Below are 19,258 nucleotides of genomic sequence, written 5' to 3'. Positions count from 1 at the left end.
GATGAGACCTACCCGGTGGGCCGGCCCAGGCCACTTCCTCTCTTTGTTGTCCCGTGTTTTCTTTTCCTTCTGAGATTTAACTTGAGGACCACGTCACTAGCAGTTTCTGCAGTCATTTGCCAAACCAGCCCAAGCCTGTCCCACCAGCAAGATGATCCTGACTCTGCTGCTCGGTCTTGGAGGGCCCCTGGGCTGGGGGTTGCTGGGGGCCTGGGCCCAGGCCCCTGATACCGGGTTCTCTGATCCACACCACCCAAGGCTGCCTGGGGTCTGGGGTGCAGAGGCTGAGGACACCAGCAGGGACCCTGTCAGACGGTAAGGAGGGCCTGGACCTTGGCAGAGGTCACTGGGCAGCATCTGAGTCCCAGTTCAGTCAGAGCAGGGATTCTCTGAAGCCATCTGTGAAATGGGCTAATACAATCTACCTGCTGGGCTAGCCATGAGGCTACGCATCCTTCAAGGTGCTAGGCATCCTTCAAGGGTCTATGTTCAGAAAGCCTGTGTTGGGCACTCCAGAACTTCATCTAAGAATGACAGGGAGACTTGCCTGCCCCATAGCAGGGAATCTGAGCTGGGATTTGGGGGTGGGAGGAACAGCTCCTAACATTGATCACCCAGCATGGGGCACTGAGGGATTGTGATTCTAGTTGTTTCCAGCCAGTGAGGCCATGGTCCCCGTTCTTTGAAGGAAATCAATTCAGACAACTGAGCCCCAGCAAGGCTGATCCAGCCTAAGCCCTGAGGTATGGCCACTCCTGGGGATAAGGTTTGATCTGAGTGCCCAGGAAGCCTGTCCCTGACTGCCAAGCAGTGAAGAGAGAGGGCTCCCTGCTGCCAGAGCACAAGGAGGCAGGGGCATCCAGAGAGCTCTGCCACAGGGTCCTTCTGAAAATGAGTGTATGGTGTTACAGTCGCACCCCAGACACCATCCTCTAACACTCTATTTGTACAGAGCCAGGGACCCTCCTGCACATAGGTTCTGGTCCTGTGGGTTCCCCTCAGGGTATGAGGTGGTCCTGGAGCCTCATCTCCAGTGCCCCACAGGGCAACAGGTACCATCTGCTGGGCCAGCCTCTGGGCCAGGCATGTTACCAAGTGTCATCTCCGTTAACTTCTCTAACAGCCCCATTTATAGAGGAGGTGCCCCAGATAAAACAGCCCAGGACAGGTAGAACAGGATCTGCTTTGACTTTCCAGCTCAGAGCCAACCTTCTGAGTGGAACACTAAGATCTGGAAGTGAGGGGCCCAATGCACATACCCACCCACAGCCTTTTGTCTGCATGTATGGAAGGAGCCATCACATGTGCCTATAAGACAATCTGCCTGGGACAGGTCTTATCCAGCTTCTCCCATTTCTGGGTAACTGTTTGTGGACACTTCTCTGACAGCAGGTTTGGCCAGGGAGAAACAGGAGGGCACGAGTAGGCAGTATATACTGACCCTTAGAGAGGAAAGGGCTGTGGGAAGCAGAAGCCCCAGAAGTTGGATGTGCAGAGACTCCATTTCTGCCTCTCCCCTAGTTTGGCTCAGGGTGGGACGCAAAGGTGATTCTTGGTGTGGGGAGTCCAGCCACCCAATTCCAGTTTCAGGACCAAGGACCAAGCCTTCTCTCCTAAGGCCATCAGCTTCATGCCCAGTTTCTCTCTCTCCCTTTGATGAAAAGGAGGATGAGGGGACCAGGAGGAGAGAGAAGGAAACCACTCTTCTTTCTCCCTTTGTTTCTTTTCACAACCCCCTTGGTTGTGGAGAAAGAGAGTGCATTCCCTAAGACCCGGGTAGCAAGGGTCCCTCAACCTTTCCCTGGCTGCTATGAGCAGCTTGGGGGTGTGTGTGCACCAGTTCACCTGGTTCAGGAATGCCCAGGCTTCCCAGGCCTGAGACCCTTGCACGCCAGAGTTTCCTTCCTGCGCCTCCAGAAGCTGCAGACCCCACAGGCCAAGCCCAAGTTGTTGAAGCATCCGGAGGGGTGCTGGGAAAGGAAGGAAACATGCATCTTCCTGGGCTGATTGCGTCCCGTGCTCATGCTCCTGTGACTTGGGAGGTGGAAACTATTCCACTCCAGCCAGCAGGGAAGGGGAGGTGGACCGGGCACTTCACTCCAACAGTCCTGAAACAGAGGAGAGGCACCGTCAGCGACAAGCCCCTGGCTGCCAGAGCCAGGCCTCGTGCCCTGATTTTGCCTCTCACACCTGTTTCCAGAACTCCAGAAACAGGGCGGGCCCCGGACACAGAACCAGATCAAATGCTTTGGAAAGACAAGCTTGAACAGAACTACTCAGTGCCTGATGCCCCATATCCCCAGATTGCCAGATCCTCCGGTAGAGGAGGGACATGGTTAGCCTGTTCTTAGGTCCCTGGGACCCCACAAGGTCAGGGTAGGGGATCCAGCAACATGAATATTTGGACTCCATGAAGAGGAGGCTCATACCAGCTCCGTGGCTTGGGTGGGGTGTTTAAGAATGTGGGCTCCTTGGACCCTAGTGGGTGTGCTCTAGTCCAAGTAGGGATTGCGGAGCCTGGGCAAGGTATCCCGCTCTCCACAGTAATCATCACAGCTTGGAGGCCTAGGGACACCACTCAGGGCCTCAGGGCTCCTAAGTGATGGGTCAGAGTCAGGTTCCACAACAGCTGGGCTGCAAGCCCCAGGTGTCCTTTATTCTGTCCCCACAAGAGGAGTGGGAGCACAGGGGATGCCTCTCCCAGCCGCCCAGCTGGCCCATCACCAGCCTCAGGCTTCTGCCCATGGGGGGAGTGTTTGGGATTTTTGCAGTGGGATCTGGAGACCCAGAAAAGTCCAATATGTTGCTGGAGGTCCCAGGAGTAAGGTGGGAGCCAGGGTGGCCATGTGTTCCCACTCCTGGATACAAGGCCCTGTGTGGAAACTGGAAAGCACCCCCACTGGTCAGAGCTGACACTCCCAGGCCCACACTTAAGGAAGCCCAGATCCAGGCTGGCAGCCCAGTGGGCTTCACACTTCTGTGTGAAGTCCCCTCTCTGGCTCAGGGACAAAGTCCTTGAGTGTCTCCCCTGGGATGTTCATGCTAATGGCTGGACTCAGATCCTCAGAAAGAAAGGCTGCTGAGAACTCGCCCTCCATCCCCAGGAAGACTTGAGGCTTGGTCGGGTGGGGTTACTGGCTGGTTAAGAGGCACTTAAGTGCTCTGCTTTCTGGACAGCACATGCATTAGCAGATCCATTATGCAGGAAGCTCTGGCTCCCGGCTCTGCCTTCCCCGAGCTCTCCTCTCTGTGTCCCCAAGGATGCAGCTTCTGCACATTTCCAGGAGGAGGGGGAGGCCTTGCTCAAGGTCACCCAGTCCAGGAAAGGAAGGGGAGGAGAGCTCCATGCCTCCCTGCTCCTGTCAGGGGTTGGCTGCTCCTCCGGTTTAGGGCAGGCATTAGGTTGGGGCCATGGGCAGGTACAAACCAGGCCAGAGGAGCCCACGCTCATTCTACATTGGCACCTGCCCCTCAGTAGACCTTTGGGAGATAAAGGCACCCATAGGGCTTCCCAGGGGAGGTTGCAAAGTGGGAGCAGGCCTGAGACAGAGGGTCATGGAAACAATGGGGCACTTGTACATGTGGGGCCCAAGGCATGTGTGCCAAAGCCAGCCGGGGGCTGCCAAGAGCCAGAGGAAACCAAAGCAAAGGTTAGGAATGTTCCCAGGGCTTCAGGGCCAGCAGCCTGCACTATGCCAAGGGAGGGATTGCCAAGGGAGGGGGAGCACAGTAGGGGAATAGTGGCCTCTAGAGTCCAGGGTTTGGGCAGGTCAGAAGAGAAAGTTCCCGGGCAGGAAGGGTGGGCAGCACTGCTTCCAGTTCTAGGAGTTGTTAGAGGTATAAATTACCACTCACTTCTGGCAGACTGGACTAGGCCAGGCGCGCTCAGGGCACAGGCCTTCTGGGCCCTCTGCAATAGGTCAGAGGGTGTGTGAAGAATGTGACTTGTTTAGACAGGGTGTTTCTCAGCCTCGGCGCTCTTGGCATTTTGGGATGGATACTTCCTTGCTGTCGGGGGCTGTTGGAGGCTGTCCGGTGCATCTGGGAGTGTTGAACAGCATTCTTGGCCTTTGACCACTAGATACCAACAGCACCCACCACCCAGTTACAACACAATGTCCCCAGACCCTTGCCAAATGCAACTGAAGAATTTCCCCTGTACCCTACTGAAAACCACTGGTTTAGAGAGATATAGAGGCCATGTTCTAGAAACTTTTAGGAGGCCCAGGGTGATGTGTCTGTGACAGACAGCTCCTCACCCACATCTCCCAAGCACCTGAGCTCTAGGTCCAGCACTACCACAGTGCTTCAGCATTGAGGGAACACTTCTTCCTTTCATCCTGATTTTGATGTGCTTGCATTTTGCCATTTGCTCATCCCTCAGGGATGCACGCGCCCCTTTCTTGTCTCTGTACCTTTGATTGGTACGTCAAACGTGCAATGTCCCACTGTTTTCATGATTTGGCTTTTTTTTTTTTTTTGGTGGTGGTGGTGGTGGTACTGGCATGAATGAGAGATGCTACACCCCCAGCCCTTTCTTATTTTATTTTGTAAAAGGGTCTTGCTAAATTGTAGAGATGGGCCTTCAACTTGAGATCCTCCTGCCTCAGCCCCCCGAGTCACTGGGATTACAGGTGTGTGTCACCACATCTGTGATTTAGAGTGAATCATCTTATTTATTTTTCTCTTATTTGTTTTTATGGTGCTGGGTAAAGAATCCAGGGTCTTGGGCATATGAGGCAAGTGCTGTATCCCTGAGCCATGCCCACAGCCCTAGCGTGGGTCTTGATGGTTAGAAAGGAAACTCCTCATTCATTGTTCTCTCAAAATGTTCTTCCCTACTCATCTGCGATTTCTTTTACAGGTGGAAATGATTTTTTTAAAGTTTTATCCTTATTAATAATACCAGAGGCATGGGTCAGAAAACTGTGGCCAATGGGCCAAATCTGTCCTGCCACCTTTTTTGTTTCAACAAAGTTTTATTGGAACACAGTGGGACTCATTCATTTACATACTGTCAGTGATCACTTGTGTGCTACAATGGTAGTGTTGAGTAGATGTGACAGAATCCCTGGGACTTGGGAAGACTAAAATCAGGCCAGCTTCATGGGCATTCGAGGTACCCAGGCACATAAACAAGGCCCTGCCCTGGAGCCCCACAAGGACTCTGAAGGGCCCACATTTGGTTTGATCTCTGCTGTTGCCATCTTGAAATTCTTAATAGTTTTGAACAAGGAAATCACGTTTTCAATTTACACTGGGCCCTGCAAGTTAGTTTTTTTGTTTTCCTTTTTTGTTTGTTTGTTTTTTGGTGGTACTGGGAATTGAACCCAGGGCGTTTTACTACTGAGCTACATCCCCAGCCCCTTTTTATTTTTATTTGAGACAGGGTCTCAATAGATTGCTGAGGCTGACCTTGAACTTGTTGTCCTCTTGCCTCAGCCTCCCATGTCGCTGGAAATATCGGTACATAGCGCCATCCCTGGCTTGTAGCTGCTCTTGTGTATTTACTATTTGTCCCTTTAGAGAAGTTTGTTGACCCTTGGGTTAGAGTCAACCAGATCTACAAGGTTCCTTGAGCCTAATAAACGCCCTGCCCTCTCTGCTCTCTGAAAGCAATGACTTCAGTTGTTTAGCTGATTCTTTTAGCATTTATCTCTATATCTCCAAATAACATGCTATATTTCTACTCAGGAGATAGGATTACCTACGACTCAGCTCCCATTCCTACCCCACACCATGACCCAGAGGTGACTTGTGCGTGAGCACACAGCACCCACCCGCCACTCTCTCATGTTATCAATTTGAGTATTTATATCCCTACGACTAAAAAGGGATATATTTGGAGAGTTGGGTCTTAAAATAAACTATGAATCTTTTTTTCCCCTACATACTTTTAGCTTTCCCTGGAATAAAAAATTATCTTGTTTTTTCCTTCCTTGTTCTTCTGTGCCTTGTCATTAACTCGATCCCAACCCCTCAGCTACTGGTTCATGTTAGGTGTTTGACCAACTCTGTCCTTTTGGTGATGCCTCTCTCAGAGCTGCCTGGTGCGTTCCAGTCTAGACTGTTGCTATGTCCCCACAGCCCACTGTTGTCCTTCGTCATCCTTCTGGAGGCTCTCTCCATCCTGATTCTGTGTGGGAACCCGATTCCTGAACTCATGCTTTCCTCTGTCTTGGCTTCTCTCCTGTTTAGGTGGAGCCTTTCCAGTACCACAGCGAGACTCAGTCCTAGGCTGTACCTTGGCCATCTAGTGGAGCTCTAGATTTCTATGTTCAGTCCCCAACCTCAGAGAGTCTCCTTTAACTGGCCTGGGGTAGGAAAAGACCATTCCAATTGCTAATGTGTGTCTGCGTCTGTGTGTATGTGTGTGTGTGTGTGTGTCTATGTGTCTGTGTGTCTATGTGTGTGTCTATGTGTCTCTCTGTGTGTGTGTGTGTCTATGTGTCTGTGTGTCTGTGTGTCTAGGTGTCTCTGTGTGTGTCTATGTGTCTGTGTGTCTGTGTGTGTGTCTATGTGTCTCTCTGCGTGTCTATGTGTCTCTGTGTGTGTGTGTGTGTGTGTGTGTATGTCTGTGTCTCTGTGTGTGTGTGTGTGTGTGTGTGTGTGTGTGTGTCCTTGTTTTTCTCTGGAAGCACATAGAGCCCATCTTGTCCCCAGAATTCTAAAATTTCTTGATGATGTGCTTTGATATGACTTTGTTTCCACCTTTTTGCAGGTAACTGGTGGGCCTTTGAATCTGGAAACTCAAGTCCTTTGTTTCTGGAATATGTTTTTGATTTTTTTCAGTCAGTGACTTTTTCCCTTTGTTCTCTCTTTCTGGAACTCTTATTATTTGGATGTTGGATTTCCAAGACTGTGCTCTAGTTTTCTTAAATTTTCTCTCCTCTTTTACATCTCTCTGTTTGCTCTTGTTTTAGGAAAATTTCTTTAACTTTACGCTCTAGCCATGTCATTGTGATTACATTTCTTTTTCATTTCTAATGTTTAGTTTTTAATTTTTACAAGTTCCTTTTCTTCTTGGAATCCCCCCACCCTGCCCAGTGTCTTTTCCATAATTTCCTGTTCTTGTTTCTTGGATGAGGTCACTGTCTTATCAATCTGGAAATATTAGTACAACATTTTTGGAAAGTTTTCTTTTCCCTGCACACTCTTGGTTTACATCCAAGTTGACTTTATTCTATGAGCTCTTTTGGACCTCCTTCTGCCTTTGTTTGTTTGCTTTCAGTGTGGGGGATTGAACTTGAGGCTCCTGCATGCTCAACACATGCTGTTACTAAACCACATGCCTACTTAAGAGTAAACAGACTGAAAAACTGAGGTCCGGAGATGTGGCTTTCTGATCTGTTTTGTTACAGGATACTCTGGCTGGGTTACTTTACCGGGGGCAACCCTGATGTCAGCATTTTTATTTTTTTCCCCTCTGGGACTGGGTCATTTTCCTGAGAAGCTTTTCCAGCCTGCTTACTAGAGGGTAAAGGCTGGCTGCCAGGCTTCTGGGAACCAAGTGGGAAAGCAGGAGTCTTATGCCCATAATGGATGTGGTCTCTCGATGCCTCAGTCCCTCTCCTTCCCTAGCAATATCTTTGATGATGCAGAAAATAAAATCCCAACACAAACAGCAACTCCATCACCAAGGCCCCTGAAACTGCCTTCTAACATCTCACGGTGTGGCCACTCCTCCCATATCACCCAGTCCAAGTGATATGTACTGGGTGGGTCAGGGCCTTCCCCTCCCCACTAGACCCTGATACAACCACCTATCTCTTACCCACCCCTGTCTTTTCTGTTTCCAGGAACCAGGGTGGCCCTTTCATGTGACTTGCTTAAACCCCTTCCCTGACTTCCATGCCCTCAGGACAGCGTAGCTCCTCCACTAGCACCCACCCCCCTCCGCAGTCTGGCTTCCTACCTCCTTCACCTCCTCCTTTCAGCCCTTCCTTCCCCCTCACCCATCCCAGCTCCTCTCCCTTTAAGACACAGCCCCTTTATTACCTCCTCTCAGAGCCTCCTCAGGTTCTAGCCTTTGTGGCTCTAAGATTGCCTGCTCTCCCTGGAGACCCTGAAGGGAAGGTCTGTGCCTCTGTCACGCCATTGCAAGTGCCCAGCACCTGGCACCCAAGATTTGCTGAGCTGAACTGGACTGTGGAGGTCATTGTGTCTTGCATCTCTGGGGAGCTTTGCTAGCTGCAGGGGTAGGGTGGGGCTTGACCTTCCCACGGACCCCATGGAGCCAGCCACCTGGACAGTGAGCTGGGTCCCTGTCAGCATGTACATCTCACTGCTTCCAGAACCACCACAGCCCATTCTGTGAAGAGCAAAGATGGAGGCATTACCCCTCAGGTGTGCAGGATGCTGAGTGTGACTCCCCAAACCACCCTGTAGGAACACAAGGCAGAGGCCTTTCCCAGAGAGGAGGCTGCCCTGCCCAGGCGCCTCCTCCTACAATGACCACTGCTAAGTCCATTTCCATCAGGGTTCTAATGGGCAAGGTCAGGGAGCAGGAGCCCTCACTATGATGGGGTTTCTGGTAAGTAGGATCGGGCAGGCTGTCACATGGGGTAGGAGCAGCATTCACGGAGCACTAGTCTGGAGTTAGGCATTTGGTACTTGTCCACTCACTCCTGGAGGACATTGCCATCTCCATGGTTTAGCACAGAGAAGGAAACTCCCTACATGCCTTGCTGGAAGTACACAGCCAGAAAGTGTAAAGCATTAAAACCCAGGACTCTCCAGCTCCAACTACACACCATGCTGCCTCCCTCGCACAGGGGAAACAGCAAGAGTCCTCTGGCTCTGCAGGAAAATTCACTGTGTGATAGTAGATGAGCTCCCTAGCCTCTCTGTGCTGCCCTGGAGGAGGTTTCGAGAAGGCAGTGGAGCAGGTACCCTTGCAGGTAGAGTTTGTGGAGCGTTGCTTTAGAGCCCTGAGGATAGATAATGCAGAGCACCTCCTTATTAGGCTAATGGATTCCAGAGTCCCAGTACTGGGTGGGTCAGGGGGCATTATTGGGTGCCCTGCACTAGCAGTCTCTGTGGACCCCTAAAGGGGATTGTTGGGGCACCTGGGCATGACTCAGCAGCCTCTTCTCTGTTTATTTTCCAGTAACTGGTGCCCTTACCAGCAGTCCAGACTGGTCACCTATGTTGCTGCTTGCAAAACAGAGAAATTCCTGGTCCATTCACAACAGCCATGTCCAGTGGGGGCTCCAGACTGCCAGAGAGTCAAAGTCATGTGAGTTGGGGCAGGCGGGCTGTTTGCATGGCCCCTGTGGGCTCCCTTTGGAGTCGCTGAGCCACCCTCCTCCCCCAGGTACCGTGTGGCCCATAAGCCGATATACCAGGTGAAGCAGAAGGTTCTGATCTCCATGGCCTGGAGGTGCTGCCCAGGCTTCAAGGGCCCCGACTGTCAGCATCACGGTAGGGCTCCCCGCCTTCCTTGGCTCCAGAGGTCCTGCAGTTCCTCTGGCCTCCAGGGTCAACATTCCATGCTTCCTTCTGCAGATCCCACAGCAACCCCGGAGCCTGCAGAACCAAGGAATGACCCCCAGAAGCCGTGGGACCAGTTGGTCAACTTCGAACTTGGTGTGTTGCTTTCCTGGAAGGTGCAGGTCGGGCAGAGTTCATGTGTCCCTTCCTTCCTCCCCTCGAGACAGTGCCTTTTAAGGAAAACTTTGGGCCTGGAATCAGAAAGGGCCCCCTTATTCCTTGCATGCTCTTCCCCAGGAGGTGGGGCCTGAGCACACATCTCCTTTTCCTGGACCCCATTTTCTGTGAGACAGTGTTATCTGGCACCTTCCTTGACCTCTGAACTACACAAGCTCCTGGGCCTGGAAGACACCTCCTCACCCTCTCCCCTACCCTTAACCAGGGCCAGAAAGTTATGTCATCTCTGGTCTGTGCAGTCAACACAGGAGGGCCACCAAGAGATATCATTTGTGGTGTCTTTCAAGGCTGGGCCCAAGGGTGGGATGGGCAATGAGTTTCATCCTGTGATGAACTCCTGTCAATTGACAGGGAGCACAGAGAATGTCCTTGTAGCTAGGGAAGGAAATATGCTGGGATTGACTAGTCACGTCTGCTGTGGGTGTGGGAAAGAAGGTGAGAACTCAGTTGTCATGCATTTGCCTTTCTGGGGTTGAAGTCTTCTAAGTTCCAGCTCAGAGATTGTTAGCATGCACCTCCCCTCCCTTGCTTTTGGCTCCCAAATCCTCACTGGACTTCATGATCTGCCTAAGCCTGGCAAGTTAGGCTTCAACACCTGTGTCTGCTGTGTATTCAGGCCACCCCACTGCAGAGCTCAACGAGGTAGAGAAGGTCGATGTCCAGGTGCAGCATGAACAGCAGGAACACCTACTGGAAGATCTCCAGAATGATGTTGACCAGGCAGCAGACAGCCTCTCTGGGCTGTGGAAGGCTGCAACAACAGAGACATCTGCAACCACACAGGCAAATCAAACGGAGCTGGGTGAGTAGCAGGTTCTAGAGAAGGCCCGGATTTCAGAGGCCCTGCTAGTCCTCACTGGGGAGGGCTGTCTGTTGCTGTGGGCTTATGTAAACACATGCGTCTGTTGCAGAGTTTCCTGGCAGGTCCTTGGAGCAAGTGCTGCTGCCCCACATGGACACCTTCCTGCAAGCACATTTTAGCCCTATCTGGAAGAGCTTCAACCAGAGCCTGCACAGCCTCTCCCAGGCTGTAAGAAACCTGTCTCTTGATGTAGAGGCCAACCGCCAGGCCATCAAGAGGGTCCAGGAGAGTGCTGTGGGCAGAGCAGAGTTTCAGGAGCTTGGTGCCAAATTTGAAGCCAAAGTTCAAGAGAATGCCCAGAGAGTGAGCCAGCTACGCAAGGATGTGGAGGACCACCTGCACACCCAGCACCTCTCCCTGCAGCACTCCCTGTCTGAGGTCCAGGCTGATGTGGATACCAAGTTAAAGCACTTGCTCAAGATCCAGGAGTCCCCAGGGGCTAATGGCAGCCTGGTGATGGCAGCAGCAGGGGCAGCAGCAAAGCCAGAGCCAGAGAGCCTGCAGGCCAGACTGGGCCAGCTGCAGAGAAACATCTCAGCCCTGCATGTGGCCACCAGCCAGAGGGAAGAAGAATTGCAGAGCACCCTCAGGGGCATGAGGGCCACCCTGGCCCAGCATGTGGAAGAAATCAAGGAGCTATACTCTGAGTCGGATGAAACCTTTGATCAGATCAGCAAGGTGGAGCGGCAGGTGGAGGAGCTACAGGTGAACCACACAGCTCTGCGAGAGCTGAGAGTAATCCTGATGGAGAAGTCTCTGATCATGGAGGAGAACAAGGAAGAGATGGAGCGACAGCTCCTGGAGCTCAATCTCACCCTCCAGCACCTGCAGGGCGCCCATGCCGACCTCATCAAGTACATCAAGGACTGCAATTGCCAGAAGCTCTACTTTGACCTGGATGTCATCAGGGAAGATCAGAAGGATGCCACTCGCGCCCTGGAGGAAACCCAGGTGAGCCTGGATGAGCGGCGCCAGCTGGACGGCTCCTCGCTGCAGGCCCTGAGGAGCGCCCTGGATGCTGTGACTCTGGAGGTGGATGTGCACAAAGAGGAGGGCAGGCAGGCGCGGGCCGAGAGGGCCAGGCTCCGCAGCCAGCTGCAGGCGCTGGATGGCCAGGTGGGCGCGCTGAAGACAGGCGCGGACCAGACCCGCCGCGAGATAAGCCAGCTACACAGCTCCTTCGCAGCCCTGCTGGAAGACGCACTGCGCCACGAAGCTGTGCTGGCCGCGCTCTTTGGTGAGGAGGTGATGGAGGACATGTTAGAAGAGGCGCCTGGCCCGCTGCCCTTGCGTTATGACCAGATTCGTGTCGCCCTGCAGGAGGCTGCCAGTGGGTTGCAGGAGCAGGCGCTCGGCTGGGACGAGTTGGCCGCCCGGGTGGCAGCTCTGGAGCAGGATGCAAGTCACCGCTCAGAGCCTTCAAGGCGGGCAGAGCACCTGGAGCCCAGCCACGATGCCCAGCTGGAAGATGCAGGAGCCACCACCGCCCTGGCTGGGCTGGAGCAAGAGCTCCAGCGCCTGAGCTCCGACGTCAAGCGCGTGGGGCAGTGCTGCGATGCCTCCTGGGCTGCCTCCCTCAATGGCTCCCTTGAGGGCCTCCACCACGCCCTCTCCACCACTGAGCGTGGCTTGGAGCAGCATGAGAGGCTCTTCCACAGCCTCTTTGGGAACTTCCAAGGGCTGATGGCAACCAATACCAGCCTAGACCTGGGGAAGCTGCAGGCCATGCTGAACAGAAAAGGGAAGAAGGAGCAGAAAGGTGTGGAAACTCCCAGGAAGAGGGACAAAAAGCAAGTGGCATCTTGGGTGGATGCACATGCCAAAGGACTGGAGCAAGATGCCCCGGGCACAGAGCTCTGGGAGGCAGGTGAGTGCCTGGGTTGGGAAGTCTGAGCAGGTCTAGAGGACAGTGTTGTCTGACAGCCCAGCAGCTGGTCTACCCTGGAGAGGGACAGGATGAAAGAAACCAGGTTGGTCATCAGTCACCACCACCCACCTTCTCCTTGATTCACCTTCTTTCCTCTTAAGCTCTCTGGAGTACAGGCAGGTAAAAGTCATGAGAATAATTGTTGGTGTCAAAGCCCTTGATCTGGCGACAGTGCCACTTCCATGTTAAACCATTAGAGGCTCTACACACGGTTGGCTGAGTCCCAACTGTGGACAGAGGGGGAGGGCCTTTCTTCTTTCCATGGCATTCCCTCAAATTCCTTCATTTCAGCTCTTCACAACCCTGTCACCCCCCACTAACCAGCTTACCCTGGTATAGGAATTGTGATGGGGCCTGCAAATGGCAGCACCCAACAAGAAGGGAATGTAGGAAGAAGCCTTGAGCCCTGAAAGCAGTCCATATTCAGCAAGTCCAGTTGGTCTATTTCATCACTCTGTGCCAGGCCCCTGTAATGCCCTTCTTGGACTTTTTTTTTTTTCCAATATTGGGGATTGAACTTTGGGGGTACTTTACTCAGTGGTACATCCTCAGTCCTTCTTATTTTTTGAGATAGTGTCTTGGTTAGTTGCTCAGGCTGGCCTAGAACCTGCAATCTTCCTGCTGCAGCCTTCTGAATAGCTGGGATTACTGGTGTGTACTACCATGCCCGGCTCCTTCTTGGGCTTTATCATGATGAATCATCACAGTAGCTCAACAATCCATTCACTATCATTACCATCTTACCTGAAACCAAGGCTCAAACCCAGAAAGTGACTAGCTCACACAGCTGAAGAACATCACAGAGAAGCTGTCTCTAGGGTGCTGACTTTCCCCTTCTGGGGCTCTTGAAGGTTGGTTTCTGCAGGGCCCCAGGCTCTAGGTCTACAATCTTGCTCTGAGTTTGAGGCCAATATTCCAACCTTTCCCTGAGGGTGGATCTGTGTTTTAAGTGATTCTATCTTTCAGAAAATCTAGCTTTGGCATTGGGGCCCCTTCCTCATCCAGTCACAGGGCTAAGTATAAAGCCATCATCATGGCTGCCTATACCCTGGAATAGGCTGGTGAGCAGAAAGTATGAACCTTGCTGAAGGTCCATCTCAGCCCATGCTGAATAGAAAAAGGAAGAAGGAGCAGAAAGGTGTGCAAACCCTGCTGCCCTCCATTAGAGCCCAGGAGGAAGTGTGGAGCCGTGGAAAGAGCTCACGCTCTCATCACTTGTCTCAGTTTCTTACTCTGTAAAATGGGACAATCACTACTTGTATCAAAGAGTTACGAAGACTAACAGCTACATCTTCCAAATACCTAGCACAAGACCCAAGTGTCTTTTCCACAGCATTTTCGCAGCTGAGGCTGTGTCCACTTCCACTACTTCTTCCATATTGTTTTCCTCTTGTGAGTGGCTCAAGGTCTTTATACTGATGACATTCAGCTTTTGCTTAATGATTTCTGGATCTGTGTTTACCATTGCAGTATTTTGTTATTTCAAAATATATTTTTCCTTTAAAAAACCCCTTTATTTGTCTTACAGAAAGTCCTTAGGACTTGGATTTGTGCCCCACAGGGACATGCACAACCCTTCCACCAACATGAAGGGCATGTTGGGATTTTTAGCTCTAAAGTGAATGAACTCCCAGGAACAGCAGGGTGAGAGAGGACCCATTACCGGTAGAGGGCGTTGTCAATCAGCTCTTTATCAACTGGGCAAGAGCCCCACCTTCTGGGTACTTGCGGAACTGCAGCACCAGCCGCCTGTTTTTCCTTAGCATAGTTACTCTTCCAAGCTAATTGTTAGAAAAATCTTCCAGAATTAGAGAAAAGAATAATTTTATTATTGCTGGACTGGGAGTCACAAATCTGGGTTCTAGTTCAGGAGCCTAAGTCACTAACTGTTATGTGAGGACTTGGTTTCTTTCCTGAAAAATGGGGAGCTTAGTCTCAAATTCTCTCTCTTCCCCAGAGAAAACATATTGGAAAAAAAAAAAAAAAACACAAGGAGGGCTGAGCTTATGGCTCAGCGGTAGACCACTTCCCTAGCACATGCGAGGCTCAGGGTTCAATCCTCAGCACCACATATAAATAAGTAAAATAAGGGCATTGTATCCAACTACAACTAAAAATTAAATATTCTTAAAAAAAAAGTGATGCCAAGGTCACAGCAGGGTCTCGAGTGGAGCCTCACTTTTTTTTTTTTTTTTTAGTTGCAGATGGACACAGTATATTTATTTATTTATTTATTTATTTTTATGTGGTGCTGAGGATTGGACCCAGTGATTCGCACGCTCTAGACAAGTGCTCTAACACTGAGCTACAACTCCAGACCTCCTGTCCCATCTTGTGGTTCTGTCCTCTTGTCACTCAACCTCCCTGGCTGGGCAGCCAGCAGGCTCCTTCATCCCTGTACACATTACTTCCTCTGTCTCCAAGCTTGTGTGTGGGCCTAGTGTCTCCAGCAGGACTATCCTCCTAAGCCCAGAGAAATTGTTTCTGCAAATGAGGAAAGCAGGCACAAAACCAAGATATCTGAGGTCTGCTCACAGCATCGTAATTTATTGGTTGTGTGATCTGAAGCTACAAGTTGTCTCTTTCTGGGCCTCAGTTTCTCCATCTGTAATCTCTGTGCAGCACTTTGGAAACCACACTGAGAAGGCCAGTTGAAGGAGGCTTCTGTTTCCTTCTTGCTTTAAGCTCCTGTGCCCACATACAATAGGAAACACCTTCACTGCTTCTCAGTTATCTTGAGGAAACTAAATTATTCTCTTTCCCCTTGGTGTCAAGATTCCTCAAAGGTAGAAGTCATCTGGGAGTCATTCCTGTCTCAGCCTGCCATTTGCAAACCATATCTCCTTGAGCAGCCAGCTAAAGATTAAGCCTCAGTTTCCTTCCTCAGGGACTCTTTTCTCTTAAGAAAGTTGTGAGAAAATGGATCAAACCAGAAAGTGCTTAGTTAAGCTAGGCATGGTGGCTCAGACCTAATCTCAGGGACTTGGGGGTTAAGGCAAGAGGATCACAAGTTTTGAGGCTGGTCTTGACAACTTAGTGAGACCCTCAAAATTTAAAAAAATATATTTTTAAGGGCTGGAGATGTAATTCAGTGGTAGACCACCGCTGTGTTCAATCCCCAGTACAACAACAAAAAAAGTGCTTTATTGAAATGTACATTAGTCAGACAATGGATTTATAGTTCCCCTTCTCCCTCATTCTCTGAGATCATATAGCTGTTAAAAATATTTAGGTTGTCTAGAAATAGTGACCTATTTCTAATACCAATAAGATAAGGAAGGCATATTGTCATCTATCGGAGCTGGCAACCTATGCTGGTTCACAAAATCTGACTACTTCAATACCTTAAGAAAACAGTGAAGAAAGCACGCAAGCACACAGAAGTACCTTTTCAAAATCCCGGGACAGCTCTGTGACCTTAGGGGTCTGTGGAAAGAGAGAGTCACTGGAATTCTTTATTCTTATATAGGGGACACACAAGGGGAGGTTCCATGGAACATTCTATCCATAAAAAGGCAAAGGGTAAGATTGCAAAGGAACAAGGAGACAGCCCACAGTTGGGCAACGCCCACTCCCAGAGCTGCACCTTCTGTCCCAGCAGAGGCAAGTGCACTTCCATTGCAGTAGGGGCAATACCAGTCCAGTACCTCTTTACTCGGGACTTAGAAGTCTGTGCGTAGCTCCTGTCCAAGGTGGCTCCGTACAAAGGCAGGTCTCAGCTTGTAATTTTTCACCCAAGGGATTGAAAGACCAAGTCACTGAGCACTCTTCCTCCTTCATTTCAGGCTCCCCTGTGGCCTTCTATACCAGCTTTTCAGAAGGTACAGCTGCCCTGCAGACGGTGAAGTTCAACACCATGTCCATCAATGTTGGCAGCAGCTACTTCCCTGAACACGGCTACTTCCGAGCCCCTGAGCGTGGCGTTTATCTGTTTGCAGTGAGCGTTGAATTTGGCCCAGGCCCCGGCACGGGGCAGCTGGTATTTGGAGGTCACCATCGGACCCCAGTCTCTATGACAGGGCAGAGTGGGGGAAGCACAGCCACAACCTTTGCTATGGTTGAGCTACAAAAGGATGAGAGGGTATGGTTTGAGTTAACTCAGGGATCAATAATCAAGAGAAGCCCACCAGGCACTGCATTTGGGGGCTTCCTGATGTTCAAGACCTGAAACCTGGGTACAGCTCTCATCAGACATCAGGGACCTGCCTGCTCTTCTTGGCCTGAGGCCCCACCTGGCAATGATCTGGAGACCATCCAGTTGGCCTAGCTCTTCTCTGGAAACCCTCTACAAAAGACCACTTGATATCTAGTTCTGTGGTTTCCTCTAGATGCACTGGGTCGGGGTATTCCTCAAAGAGGAGGAGAGAGAGACTGCTTCTCTCTGGGCAGGGCCTTGTCCTGGAAGTGTGAACCTCGGCTCCAACTGCCTTCCTGAGAAGTATGGTTTGGACTCTGGCTCTTGGCCATACCCTGCATTCAACAGACTTCTTTGGTATTTTGCTCTTCCTATTACTGGGAACTTTTATACACTTTAAACCTCTCTTCTGCTTCCTCTTCTCCCTAATTATATGCTAGAAAGTCATTTTTTTTTCCCAGAAGGAATGTCAAAAATGGAGGTGGTGGGATGGATATACCTTAGTGGTAGACTACTTGCCTCGAATGCATGAGGACCTGGGTACAGTCCTCAGAATTGCAAAACAAAACACAAACAAAAAAGCAGAGGTGACATTTAAGCAAAATTGGAACCCAGTCTTCAGCTGTTACAGGACAAGATAAAACCAACCCTTTTGGTCTCCATCAATTAGAAATGGAGCAAAGTCCTGTTGAGTTAATCAAGGGCAACAAAATCAGCATATTCGGCTTCAGTCATTCTTCGTCTTTATCTGTACCTATAATTTTAATTTCACATCCTTTTCTCCTAGACTTATTCAGGGTAAAGGCCAAAACATGCCAAATAGGAACTAAAATGTATGTAGCCTTCACTGTTTTTACTTCATCCAGTATACCATGACTGTACTACTTCTTAGCATCTCTAACCAGGAAGGGTGCTGAGGGAGGAAGAAGTGAAGGAATAAAATCTCCCTCGATGATGATCAACTTTTGAATAAAGTGATGCCCTTCAAATCTCTGCCTCATTTACTTTTTTTAATATTTATTTTTTAGTTGTACACAATACCTTTATTTTGTTTATTTTTATATGGTGCTGAGGATCGAACCCAGGGCCTTGAACGTGCTAGGCGAATGCTCTAGTGCTGAGCCACAACCCCAACCCCTGCCTCATTTACTTTTGGAGAGAGAAAACATTTGGCAAAGTACGTGGAGATATGGGACAACAATGAGACTGTGTGAGGTCAATGTGATTCTCATTATTCTAGGCCCAGTTTGATTTCAGCAATTTCAGTTAATTTTACATGAAATAGACAGTGGCTTCCATACTGGGTTATGACATTGATACCAGACAGTATAGCAAAGAAAAGCAATTATTCCTGCAATATAAACATGTAGTTTTCAAAAATTTTCAGATCCTAGAGGAAACAGCCTTGAGAAAGTAGTCATCAGTTGTCAGAAAATAGAGTGGAATTTTGGGGGGTAATATTCAATATTTGTTGAATATTTTTTAAACTTTTAAAAATATATCTTTATTTTGTTTATTTATTTTTTTTTGTGGTGCTGAGGATCGAACCCAGGGTCTCACACGTGAGAGGCAAGTGCTCTACCGCTGGGCCACAACCCCAGCCCCAATATTTGTTGAATATAGTCTTTACAAGAAAATCAGATTGGACTGGGTAATAAGTTGGTTGTGTTAACAAGGTTTCTAGTATGCCTTGTAATTTCCCTGGAGTCATTCATTCAAATTTCCCCTCAGAATTTATTTGCCAGAAAGCTTTATAAACTCAATTACTAAAATGTTAAAATTTTCCAGGCTACTCTGCCACTGATGGTTTGACTTTTGGTAAATCACAACTCTTCAAATCTTTGTCTTCATAGTTGAGGTGAGCAATCTAACAGCTCTCTCATTAAGTATTCTTGACCTTGACCACAGGTTGAATCTTGCTCACCTCCAATGAAGCTCTAAGTTGCCAAGGCCATTCCTGATCCTGGGTATAAGTAGTTGGGCCACGGCAGGTCCAAGACTATAGTTCCTGAAGGATGTCACTCCTGCTGCCAGCCAGACCAACCTGTCTTGGATCTTCCTGTTGCTATTGAGCAGGCTCTGCTGATAACTAAAACTGAAACATTAGGCAGTGTGGTCTTACTCTTTAAGACTTCCATTTGGATTTATTACACATAATAAGCAGAGTGAATTAATCTTGTCCATAAAGGGTGCCTGTCCTCCAACTTCAGAGGATAAGTGCTCTTCAACAGGAAGGTTGTAAATAAAAGCTAACCTGGCTAACTCTGCCAGCAGCATTGTATCAGACACTCCTGACATTTCTAGAATCATGGTTCTTTTAGCTAAGGTGCCTTCCATACAACAAAACATATGTGATTGCACATCATAAAACCTTAAGTACAAATTTTCTATTTACACAGTTCTATGATTAGAAACCTAGGTCAGCAAGAAACCTTAACTTCCTCTGAGAATTTCTTACCTCTGCTGAGGTAACTAACTCTGGGTAGAGACTTTCTCAGTGCCCTTCCAGGGAGACCCCTGTGACCCAGGCTAATGTTAAAAACTCCTTACTTGAGCCCCAGAACAACACAAGGGTCAAACACACAGTGGAACTTCCCCAAACCTGGAGCAGGGGAAGATCATAAAAATATTTTTTTAAATATTGCAAAGCAGGAAAGGGTACCAT

The 19,258-nt window shown here is 49.7% G+C and overlaps 1 protein-coding gene across 1 annotated transcript; it reads left to right on the top strand.

Moving 5' to 3' along the window:
* Positions 1-75: 75 nt before the first annotated feature.
* On the top strand, positions 76-17,582 carry Mmrn2 (multimerin 2). The gene is made up of 7 exons (XM_046450273.2): positions 76-315; positions 9,110-9,238; positions 9,317-9,423; positions 9,508-9,588; positions 10,286-10,471; positions 10,581-12,398; positions 16,244-17,582. Exons 1-7 carry the CDS (start codon positions 152-154, stop codon positions 16,624-16,626), a joined length of 2,868 nt encoding a protein of 955 aa, XP_046306229.1. The 5' UTR covers positions 76-151; the 3' UTR covers positions 16,627-17,582.
* The last annotated feature ends 1,676 nt before the right edge of the window (positions 17,583-19,258 follow it).

The sequence above is a fragment of the Marmota monax genome, unplaced genomic scaffold (assembly GCF_021218885.2).
Source record: "Marmota monax isolate L192 unplaced genomic scaffold, Marmota_monax_Labrador192_F-V1.1 WCK01_AAM20220418_F8-fsc00004, whole genome shotgun sequence".
Taxonomy (NCBI): domain Eukaryota; kingdom Metazoa; phylum Chordata; class Mammalia; order Rodentia; family Sciuridae; genus Marmota; species Marmota monax.
The sequence above is the reverse complement of the archived record's forward strand: the minus strand, read 5'-3'. Positions and strand labels throughout refer to the sequence as shown.